General features: G+C 29.3%; 1 protein-coding gene across 1 annotated transcript in view; it reads left to right on the top strand.

Annotated features, from left to right (window-relative positions):
• Nucleotides 1-12,500, top strand: part of nfatc1 (nuclear factor of activated T cells 1) — a 79,646-nt gene that overhangs the window by 32,106 nt on the left and 35,040 nt on the right. The window contains exons 5-6 of the mRNA XM_061931029.1: nucleotides 1,039-1,211; nucleotides 10,880-11,020. Of these exons, the coding sequence (XP_061787013.1) occupies nucleotides 1,039-1,211; nucleotides 10,880-11,020 (314 nt within the window). The remainder of the gene's footprint in view (nucleotides 1-1,038; nucleotides 1,212-10,879; nucleotides 11,021-12,500) is intronic.

Below are 12,500 nucleotides of genomic sequence, written 5' to 3'. Positions count from 1 at the left end.
TGTATGTGTGTGTATGTATATACACATGTCAGTAACTACTCTACTACATATACACTTATACTTTATGTATATATATGTATGTATGTATGTACGTATATACACACGTCAGTAAACACATTACTACATATACATGTATACAGTATGTATGTATGTATATACACACATCAGTAACTACTCTACTACATATACACTTATTCATGTATACTGTATGTATATATGTATGCGTGTGTGTATATATATATATGTATACGTGTATGTGTGTATGTATGTATATGTACAGTGTGTGTGTGTGTGTATATATGGGTGTATATGTATATTTATACACATGTATATATACCATATCATAAAATACTGTCCTATCATGTACTTTCACATTAGTCATATTACTACAGCATACCACACTTACACTAATATATACTAGTGTGTTGTACAACATAGCATCATGTGTTGTTACACATCTTCCTATTTTTACTGTACCATAGTACTGTGCCGTACCACACAGTACTATTCCAAACTATATCATATTGTTTTCTACTGTACTGGAGTACAAACATACTGTTAGGGGTGTCGCCATACAACGTTTTAAATACTCATATTGCTTTCTTGGTTATTGATATTAATTATTTAAACCATAAATCATAGTACATACTTTTATTTGTTTAAATGGTGTGGAATGTTAGATGAAGTGAAGTTAGTCCAACAGAGAACAATGGTAGGTATGAAAAACACTAACCTTTTTTATTATTGACCGTCTGGACTTATACTGTCTTTAAGTTGATGTGGAGTGGTAATTGTTTTTGGCGACACAATAATTCATGAAGTTGCAGTGGGAATGTTGACCTTTTGGCCTGTTTTAGGCCTTCCCTACCCAGCTCCCCTGTGAGTCGTCCCCAGAGGGTATTTTTGAATGTTTACCGTAGCATAGACTATACTGCAGTATTGAGTACTACACTGTAACATACAATGCTACATAGTACTGTACCGTATGATGTACAATTATGACGTAGTATTGTAATACCACGCCATCTTGTCGTTCAGAATCGACTGCGCCGGCATCCTGAAGCTGCGCAACTCCGACATCGAGCTTCGGAAGGGCGAGACGGACATCGGGCGCAAGAACACGCGCGTGAGGATGGTGTTCCGGGTGCACGTCAACCAGGCGGGCGGGAGAAGCGTGTCGCTGCAGGCCGCGTCCAACCCCATCGAGTGCTGTGAGTACCCGCCGTACCCCAGGCCCTTGAACGCATCATTGGAGAAAACTGGTATATTGAGGTTCCAATCTTACCATATGCAGTAAAGTTTATATAATAATAAATACATCAAATAGAAATATATCAAAATGTTCCTGAGATACATTCTGACAATAAAATTGCCTTTTTGTCCAAATATTTGGGTATTTTCTAAGTACATTTATATTATGCCAGTGCGTAATAACCTGCGATTAATCATGATTAATCCAAATTCAAATGTGTGATTAATCTGATTTTTTAAAATGTCATTTGACAGGACTAGTTTTGATTATTTTAAATTTGTTTTTTGGTGGATTTTTTGTTTTTTTGTAAAAAAACAAAAACATGCATCAAATTGATTTTAAGTGATCAGTAATAGAATATTAATGTATGTATCATAATAAATAAATGGGTTGTACTTGTATAGCGCTTTTCTACCTTTAAGGTACTCAAAGCGCTTTGACACTACTTCCACATTTACCCATTCACACACACATTCACACACTGATGGAGGGAGCTGCCATGCAAGGCGCTAACCAGCACCCATCAGGAGCAAGGGTGAAGTGTCTTGCTCAGGACACAACGGACATGACGAGGTTGGTACTAGGTGGGGACTGAACCAGGGACCCTCGGGTCGCGCACGGCCATTCTTCCACTGCGCCACGCCGTCCCTATAAAAAAATAAATAAAACAATAATAATAATTTTTAACGTATTTCTGAATGACATTTTGACAATAAAATTGCATTTTTATACAAAGCAAATAATAATAATGCAAGTGCGTAATAACCTGTGATTAATCATGATTAATCCAATTTTTTTTTAAAGTGATTAATCTGATTAAAAACAAATATTATTTGACAGCACTCATTTTAATGATCTTGAATGTGTTATTTTGCTGAATTTGTTTCAGTGCAAATCATGCATCAAATTGATTTTAAGTCATCAGTAATAAAATAATAAAATATGTATAATAATAAATACAATAATAATAGCAATAATACTATTTCTGGATAACATTCTGACAATAAAATTGCAATTTTGTCCAAATATTTGGGTATTTTTTAAGTACATTTAAATTATGCAAGTGCGTAATAACCTGTGATTAGTCATGATTAATCCAAATTCAAATGTGTGATTAATCTGATTTTTAAAAATATCATTTGACAGCACTAGTTTTGATTATTTAAAATGTGTTTTTTGGTGGATTTTATTTTGTAAAAAACATGCATGAAATTGATTTTAAGTGATTAGTAATAGAATATTAATGTATATGTCATAATAAATAAAATAATTATAATAAATTAAATAATAATAATAAATATGTTTCTGAATAAAATTTTGCCAATAAAATTGCATTTTTATACAAAGCAAATAATATAATGCAAGTGCGTAATAATCTGTGATTAATCATGATCAATCCAATTTTTTTTAAAGTGACTAATCTAATTAAAAACATATAATATTTGACAGAACTAGTTTTAATTATCTTAAATGTGGTATTTTGATTAATTTGTTTCTGTACAAAACATGCATCCAATTGATTTTAAGTCGTCAATAATAAAATAATAAAATATGTATAATAATAAATACAATCATAATAGTAATAATAATATTCCTGGATAACATTCTGACAATAAAATTGCATTTTTGTCCAAATATTTGGGTATTTTTTAAGTACATTTAAACTATGCAAGTGCGTAATAACCTGTGATTAATCATGATTAATCCAAATTCAAATGTGTGATTAATCTGATTTAAAAAAAATATAATTTGACAGGACTAGTTTGGATTATTTAACATTTTAAAAAATTTTTGTAAAAAAACATGCATCAAATTCATTTTTAGTCATCAGTAATACAATATTAAAATATGTATAACAATAAATGAAATAACAACAATAATAATAATGTTCCTGGATGACATTCTGACAATAAAATTGTATTTTTGTCCAGATATTTTGGTAATTTTTAAAGTACATTTAAATTATGCAAGTGCGTAATAACCTGCGATTAATCATGATTAATCCCAAAAAAAAATTTTTTAAGTGATTAATCTGATTAAAAACAAATATTATTTGACAGGACTAGTTTTAATGATCTTAATTGTGTTATTTTGCTGAATTTGTTTCAGTGCAAAACATGCATCAAATTGATTTTAAGTTGTCAATAATAAAATAATTGAATATGTATAACAATAAATAAAATAGCAATAATAATAATAATGTTCCTGGATGACATTCTGACAATAAAATTGCATTTTTGTCCAGATATTTTGGTAGTTTTTAAAGTACATTTAAATTATGCAAGTGCGTAATAACCTGATATTAATCATGATTAATCAATTTTTTTAAGTGATTAATGTGATTAAAAACAAAGATTATTTGACAGGACTAGTTTTAATGATCTTAAATGTGTTATTTTGCTGAATTTGTTTCAGTGCAAAACATGCATCAAATTGATTTTAAGTTGTCAATAATAAAACAATTAAATATGCATAATAATAAATACAATAATAAAAATAATAATAATGTTCCTGGGTGACATTCTGACAATAAAATTGTATTTTGTCCAAATATTTGGGTATTTTTTAAGTACATTTAAATTATGCAAGTGCGTAATAACCTGCGATTAATCATGATTAATTCAAAGTTTTGATTATTTAAAAAAAAATTATTTTGTAGAAAAACATGCATCGCATTGATTTTAAGTGATTAGTAATATAATATTAATGTATATATCATAATAAATAATAAATATCATAATAAATAAAACAATAATAATTATGACAAATGTGTTTCTGAATGACATTTTGCCAATAAAGATGCATTTTTCTACAAAGTAAATAATAATAATGCAAGTGCGTAATAATCTGCGATTAATCATGATTAATAAAAAATGTTTTTAAAGTGATTAATCTGATTAAAAACAAATATTATTTGACAGGACTAGTTTCAATGGTCTTAAATGTGTTATTTTGCTGAATTTGTTTCAGTGCAAAACATGTTTTAAATAGATTTTAGGTCATCAGTTATAAAGTATGTATAATAATAAATAAATTGATAATAATAGTAATGTTCCCGGATGACATTCTGACAATAAAATTGCATTTTGTCCATATACTTGGGTATTTTTTTAAGTACATTTAAATTATGGAAGTGTGTAATAACCTGCGATTAATCATGATACATCCAAATTCAAATGTGTGATTAATCTGATTTTTAAAAAATATCATTTGACAGGACTAGTTTTGATTATTTAAAAAATATATATATTTTGTACAAAACATGCATCAAATTGATTTTAAGTGATTAGTAATATAATATTAATGTATGTGTCATAATAAATAATAAATATCATAATAAATAAAACAATAATAATAATGACAAACGTGTTTCTGAATGACATTTTGACGATAAAATTGCATTTTTGTACAAAGCGAATAATAATAATGCAAGTGCGTAATAACCTGCGATTAATCACGATTAATAAAAAATGTTTTTAAAGTGATTGATCTGATTAAAAACAAATATTATTTGACAGGACTAGTTTTAATGGTCTTAAATGTGTTATTTTGCTGAATTTGTTTCAGTGCAAAACATGTTTTAAATGGATTTGAAGTCATCAGTTATAAAGTATGTATAATAATAAATAAATGAATAATAATAACAATGGTCCTGGATGACATTCTGACAATAAAATTGCATTTTGTCCGAATATTTGGTTATTTTTTAAGTACATTTAAATTATGCAAATGCGTAATAACCTGCGATTAATCATGATTAATTCAAATTCAAATGTGTGATTAATCTAATTTAAAAAAATATAATTTGACAGCACGAGTTTTGATGATTTAAAATGTTTTTTGGTGGATTTTATTTTGTAAAAAAAACATGCATCAAATTGATTTTAAGTGATTAGTAATAGAATATTAATGTATGTATAATAATGAATAAAAATAATAATAATAATTTTAATAATAATAATAATAATAATAATAAACATGTTTCTGAATGACATTTTGCCAATAAAGATGCATTTTTCTACAAAGTAAATAATAATAATGCAAGTGCGTAATAATCTGCGTTTAATCATGATTAATCCATTTTTTTTAAAGTGATTAATCTGATTAAAAACAAATATTATTTGACAGGACTAGTTTTAATGATCTTAAATGTGTTATTTTGCTGAATTTGTTTCACTGCAAAACATGTTTTAAATAGATTTGAAGTCATCAGTTATAAAATATGTATGATAATAAATAAATTATAATAATAATAATGTTCCTGGATGACATTCTGACAATAAAATTGCATTTTGTCCGAATATTTGGTTATTTTTTAAGTACATTTAAATCATGCAAGTGCGTAATAACCTGCGATTAATCATGATTAATTCAAATTCAAATGTGTGATTAATCTAATTTAAAAAAATATCATTTGACAGCACGAGTTTTGATGATTTAAAATGTGTTTTTGGTGGATTTTATTTTGTAAAAAAACATGCATCAAATTGATTTTAAGTGATTAGTAATAGAATATTAATGTATGTATAATAATGAATAAAAATAATAATACAAATTTTAATAATAATAATAATAATAAACATGTTTCTGAGTGACCTTTTGCCAATAAAGATGCATTTTTATACAAAGTAAATAATAATAATGCAAGTGCATAATAATCTGCGATTAATCATGATTAATCAATTTTTTTTTAAAGTGATTAATCTGATTAAAAACAAATATTATTTGACAGGACTAGTTTTAATGATCTTAAATGTGTTATTTTGCTGAATTTGTTTCAGTGCAAAACATGTTTTAGATAGATTTGAAGTCATCAGTTATAAAATATGTATGATAATAAATAAATTAATAATAATAATAATGTTCCTGGATGACATTCTGACAATAAAATTGTATTTTGTTCATATACTTGGGTATTTTTTTTAAGTACATTTAAATTATGGAAGTGTGTAATAACCTGCGATTAATCATGATTAATCCAAATTCAAATGTGTGATTAATCTGATTTAAAAAAAAAATCATTTGACAGGACTAGTTTTGATTATTTAAAAAATATATATATGTTGTACAAAACATGCATCAAATTGATTTTAAGTGATTAGTAATATAATATTAATGTATGTGTCATAATAAATAATAAATATCATAATAAATAAAACAATAATGATAATGACAAACGTGTTTCTGAATGACATTTTGACAATAAAATTGCATTTTTGTACAAAGCGAATAATAATAATGCAAGTGCGTAATAACCTGCGATTAATCACGATCAATAAAAAATGTTTTTAAGTGATTAATCTGATTAAAAACAAATATTATTTGACAGGACTAGTTTTAATGGTCTTAAATGTGTTATTTTGCTGAATTTGTTTCAGTGCAAAACATATTTTAAATAGATTTGAAGTCATCAGTTATTAAGTATGTATAATAATAAATAAGTGAATAATAATAACAATGGTCCTGGATGACATTCTGACAATAAAATTGCATTTTGTCCGAATATTTGATTATTTTTTAAGTACATTTAAATTATGCAAGTGCGTAATAACCTGCGATTAATCATGATTAATTCAAATTCAAATGTGTGATTAATCTAATTTAAAAAAATATAATTTGACAGCACGAGTTTTGATGATTTAAAATGTGTTTTTTGGTGGATTTTATTTTGTAAAAAAAACATGCATCAAATTGATTTTAAGTGATTAGTAATAGAATATTAATGTATGTATAATAATGAATAAAAAAATAATAATAATTGTATTAATAATAATAATAATAAACATGTTTCTGAATGACATTTTGCCAATAAAGATGCATTTTTCGACAAAGTAAATAATAATAATGCAAGTGCGTAATAATCTGCGATTAATCATGATTAATCTTTTTTTTTTTAAAGTGATTTATCTGATTAAAAACAAATATTATTTGACAGGACTAGTTTTAATGATCTTAAATGTGTTATTTTGCTGAATTTGTTTCAGTGCAAAACATGTTTTAAATAGATTTGAAGTCATCAGTTATAAAATATGTATGATAATAAATAAATTATAATAATAATAATGTTCCTGGATGACATTCTGACAATAAAATTGCATTTTGTCCAAATATTTGGGTATTTTTTAAGTACATTTAAATTATGCAAGTGCGTAATAACCTGCGATTAATCATGATTAATTCTAATTCAAATGTGTGATTAATCTAATTTAAAAAAATCTAATTTGACAGCACGAGTTTTGATGATTTAAAATGTGTTTTTTGGTGGATTTTATTTTGTAAAAAAAAACATGCATCAAATTGATTTTAGGTGATTAGTAATAGAATATTAATGTATGTATAATAATGAATAAAAATAATAATAATAATTTTAATAATAATAATAATAATAATAAACATGTTTCTGAGTGACATTTTGCCAATAAAGATGCATTTTTCTACAAAGTAAATAATAATAATGCAAGTGCGTAATAATCTGCGATTAATCATGATTAATCAATTTTTTTTTAAAGTGATTAATCTGATTAAAAACAAATATTATTTGACAGGACTAGTTTTAATGATCTTAAATGTGTTATTTTGCTGAATTTGTTTCAGTGCAAAACATGTTTTAAATAGATTTGAAGTCATCAGTTATAAAATATGTATGATAATAAATAAATTATAATAATAATAATGTTCCTGGATGACATTCTGACAATAAAATTGCATTTTGTCCGAATATTTGGGTATTTTTTAAGTACATTTAAATTATGCAAGTGCGTAATAACCTGCGATTAATCATGATTAATTCAAATTCAAATGTGTGATTAATCTAATTTAAAAAAATATAATTTGACAGCACGAGTTTTGATGATTTAAAATGTGTTTTTTGGTGGATTTTATTTTGTAAAAAAAACATGCATCAAATTGATTTTAATATATATTAATGTACCGTATTTTCCGCACCATAAGGCGCCCTGGGTTAAAAGCCGCGCCTTCAATGAACGGCATATTTCAAAACTTTGTCCACCTATAAGCCGCCCCGTGTTGTAAGCCGCATCTAACTGCGCTAAAGGAATGTCAAAAAAACAGTCAGATAGGTCAGTCAAACTTTAATAATATATTAAAAACCAGCGTTCTAACAACTCTGTTCACTCCCAAAATGTACGCAAATGTGCAATCACAAACATACGTATATCAACATGGACAGAGCTGCGTGAAAAAAGCCACCCGGCCTCTTCGCGTAAACTTAAACTTACCTTAACCACTCGCTCATCTTTTCTTCATCCATCCCTTCGAGTTAGCTTTTTATGATGACGCCGGCTGGAAAGGTCTCTTTTGGCAAGGTCTTCCTTTTGAATATCACCATGGGTGGAAGTTTCTGGCCATTAGCATGGCAAGCTAGAACCACAGTGAAGGATGACTTCTCATTCCCTGTGGTGCGAATATTCACCGTACGTGCTCCCGTTGTATCCACAGTGCGTTTCACAGGAATATCAGTTGCTGTGAAATAGTAATCCGTGTGTGGATGGAGAGATTGCGTCTTTTCATGAACCGGATCCCTGACGCTTAGTAGGAGCCATTTTGTGGTCTTTACAGATGTAAACACACAAAGGAAATGAAACGTACGGTGATATCCGCGCGCTTTTTCTTCTTCTACGCGGGCGGGTGGTTGCTTACAGTAGAAGAAGAAGCGCTTCCTGTTCTATGGGGGCGGGTGCTTACCTTGGCGGTTGCTTGCGTAGAAGAAGAAGCGCTTCCTGTTCTACCGGGAAAAAAGATGGCGGCTGTTTACCGAAGTTGCGAGATCGAAACTTTATGAAAATGAATCGTAATATTAATCCATATATAAAGCGCACCGGGTTAAAAGCCGCACTGTCAGCTTTTGAGTAAATTTGTGGTTTTTAGGTGCGGCTAATAGTGCGGAAAATACGGTATGTATAATAATGAATAAAAATAATAATACAAATTTTAATAATAATAATAATTATAAACATGTTTCTGAGTGACATTTTGCCAATAAAGATGCATTTTTATACAAAGTAAATAATAATAATGCAAGTGCGTAATAATCTGCGATTAATCATGATTAATCTTTTTTTTTTTAAAGTGATTTATCTGATTAAAAACAAATATTATTTGACAGGACTAGTTTTAATGATCTTAAATGTGTTATTTTGCTGAATTTGTTTCAGTGCAAAACATGTTTTAAATAGATTTGAAGTCATCAGTTATAAAATATGTATGATAATAAATAAATGAATAATAATAACAATGGTCCTGGATGACATTCTGACAATAAAATTGCATTTTGTCCATATACTTGGGTATTTTTTTAAGTACATTTAAATTATGGAAGTGTGTGTAACCTGCGATTAATTCAAATTCAAATGTGTGATTAATCTAATTTAAAAAAATATAATTTGACAGCACGAGTTTTGATGATTTAAAATGTGTTTTTTGGTGGATTTTATTTTGTAAAAAAAACATGCATCAAATTGATTTTAAGTGATTAGTAATAGAATATTAATGTATGTATAATAATGAATAAAAAAATAAATAATAATTTTAATAATAATAATAATAATAAACATGTTTCTGAGTGACATTTTGCCAATAAAGATGCATTTTTCTACAAAGTGCGTAATAATCTTCGATTAATCATGATTAATAAAAATTTTTTTAAAGTGATTAATCTGATTAAAAACAAATATTATTTGACAGGACTAGTTTTAATGATCTTAAATTTGTTATTTTGCTGAATTTGTTTCAGTGCAAAACGTACATCAAATTGATTTTAAGTTGTCAATAATAAAATCTGCATAATAATAAATAAAATAATAACAATAATAATAATGTTCCTGGGTGACATTTTGACTATAAAACTGCATTTTTGTCCAGATATTTTGGTAATTTTTAAAGTACATTTAAATTATGTAATTGCGTAATAACCTGCGATTAATCATGATTAATTCTTTTTTTTTTTAAGTGATTAATCTGATTAAAAACAAATATTATTTGACAGGACTAGTTTTAATGATCTTAAATGTGTTATTTTGCTGAATTTGTTTCAGTGCAAAACATGTTTTAAATAGATTTGAAGTCATCAGTTATAAAATATGTATGATAATAAATAAATTATAATAATAATAATGTTGCTGGATGACCTTCTGACAATAAAATAGCATTTTTGTCTAAATATTTGGGTAATTTTGTAAGTACATTTATATGATGCAAGCGCGTAATAAACTGTGATTAATAAATAATATAAAATATAAAAATAATAACACAAAATAAAATCTATTTTTAATTTAAAAAAAAATAAAGATCAAGAATCGTTACTAAAAAGAACTGCGCGACTCATTCGGAAATGTATTTTTGAGACTAAGAAAGACCCAACAAGTGTTAAGAGCGGGATGGTGTGCGCTATCAGGCGGGCGTCGTCCATCACTGGAGGAAAATAAACGCTGCAGCAGGTAAAAGTCGGAGCGTGAAGTCACGGGGAGGGCAAACATTCCTCAAGTAAATATTTAGGGAAGAAGCGTCCATCGTCTGCAGGGAAGATGGCGGCGTCTGGATGCTCAGGTCTGCATGGGGAGTGGGTCCTAACGCCTAACTCCTAACTCCTTGCCTCCTTCCCGCCTGCAGCCCAGAGGTCGGCGCAGGAGCTGCCGCTGGTGGACAAGCAGAGTTTGGACGCGGGCCCCGCCCTAGGGGGGGAGCGCCTGCTGCTGGACGGACACAACTTCCAGGCCGACTCCAAGGTGGTGTTTGTGGAGAAGGCTCAAGGTGAGCGTGTGTGTGTATACGTGTGTGTGTGTGTGTGTGTGTGTGTGTGTGTGTGTGTGTGTGTGTGTCTTCCTCGCCGCCGCGTCGGAGAAACCCCAGGACTCTTCCCTCCCCCCGCCGCCAAAATATCCTCCGTCTTGCCAGAGTGCCACATGTGGTGCACATTAATGTGTTGTATTTTTAACCCAACATCTGCACAACTTTCCATTGCCTCGTTCAGCTGTGTGTGTGTGTGTGTGTGTGTGTGTGTGTGTGTGTGTGTGTGTGTGTGTGTGTGTGTGTGTGTGTGTGTGTGTGTGTGTGTGTGTGTGTGTGTGTGTGTGTGTGTGAGTGTGTGTGTTTTCTTGTTTTTCTACTCTTCTTGGGACATCAACAAGGAAAAGTATCTTCCATATGAGGCCCGGTGAACAATTTAGGACCCAAGTAATGGTCCCAATACGGAAATTTATCAAAATGAGGGTGGTCCCAAAAAGGACGTATTTTTTCAAAGTGACTGTGTGTCGCTTTTAAAAGTGGGCAACATATGAAATAACAAGTGTGTGTAAGAAATTGAAATTCACCCCACTTTGGCCAAAATTAATAAAATAGATATATACGTAGAGACATACTGTAATAACTTGAAGTAAATAATGAAGATTAAAAACCAATTGCAAACCAAAAAATAAAGAAAATGTACTAAAAACGTACCTTTTTTATATTTGCATAGTTTGTATATATTATTAATGTTGTTAATACAAATCTTTATACATCGAGAGAGGGTGGTCCTAAAGAGGCATTTTTCAGAGGTCTCAAGAAGGTAAGAAATACAAGGAATGTGTGTGAGTGTGTGGGACATGAGAAAGGAAAAGTATCTTCCATATGAGGAGGTGTGACATAAATCATGGTCCCAATAACATTGCATCAAATAGAGAATGTCTCATGTGCACCCCCTGCTGGGGAAACCTTTTAAAATGAGAGTGGTCCCAAATTGACTGTGTGTCGCTTTTAAAAGTGCTCCCCCTCTGGGCAACATATGAAATAACAAGTGTGTGTAGGTAAGAAATTGAAATGCGCCCCCTTCGGTCAAAATTAATGAAAAATAAACAAATAAATATGTATATAGAGACATACTGTAATAACTTGAAGTAAATAATGAAGATTAAAAACCAATTACAAACAAAAAATTCAAAAAAATAAAGTTGACTAAAAACGTACCTTTTTTATATTTGCATAGTTTGTATATATTATTAATGTTGTTAATACAAATCTTTATACATCTAGAGAGGGTGGTCCTAAAGAGGCATTTTTTGGAGGTCTCAAGAAGGTAAGAAATACAAGAATTGTGTGTGTGTGTGTGTGTGTGTGTGTGTGTGTGTGTGTGTGTGTGTGTGTGTGTGTGTGTGTGTGTGTGTGTGTGTGTGCGTGTTCTTGTATTTCTAGCCTTCTTGGGACATGAGAAAGGAAAAGTATCCTCCATATGAGGAGGTGTGACATAAATCAT

Source organism: Nerophis lumbriciformis, linkage group LG37, assembly GCF_033978685.3.
Source record: "Nerophis lumbriciformis linkage group LG37, RoL_Nlum_v2.1, whole genome shotgun sequence".
Lineage (NCBI taxonomy): Eukaryota > Metazoa > Chordata > Actinopteri > Syngnathiformes > Syngnathidae > Nerophis > Nerophis lumbriciformis.
The sequence above is the reverse complement of the archived record's forward strand: the minus strand, read 5'-3'. Positions and strand labels throughout refer to the sequence as shown.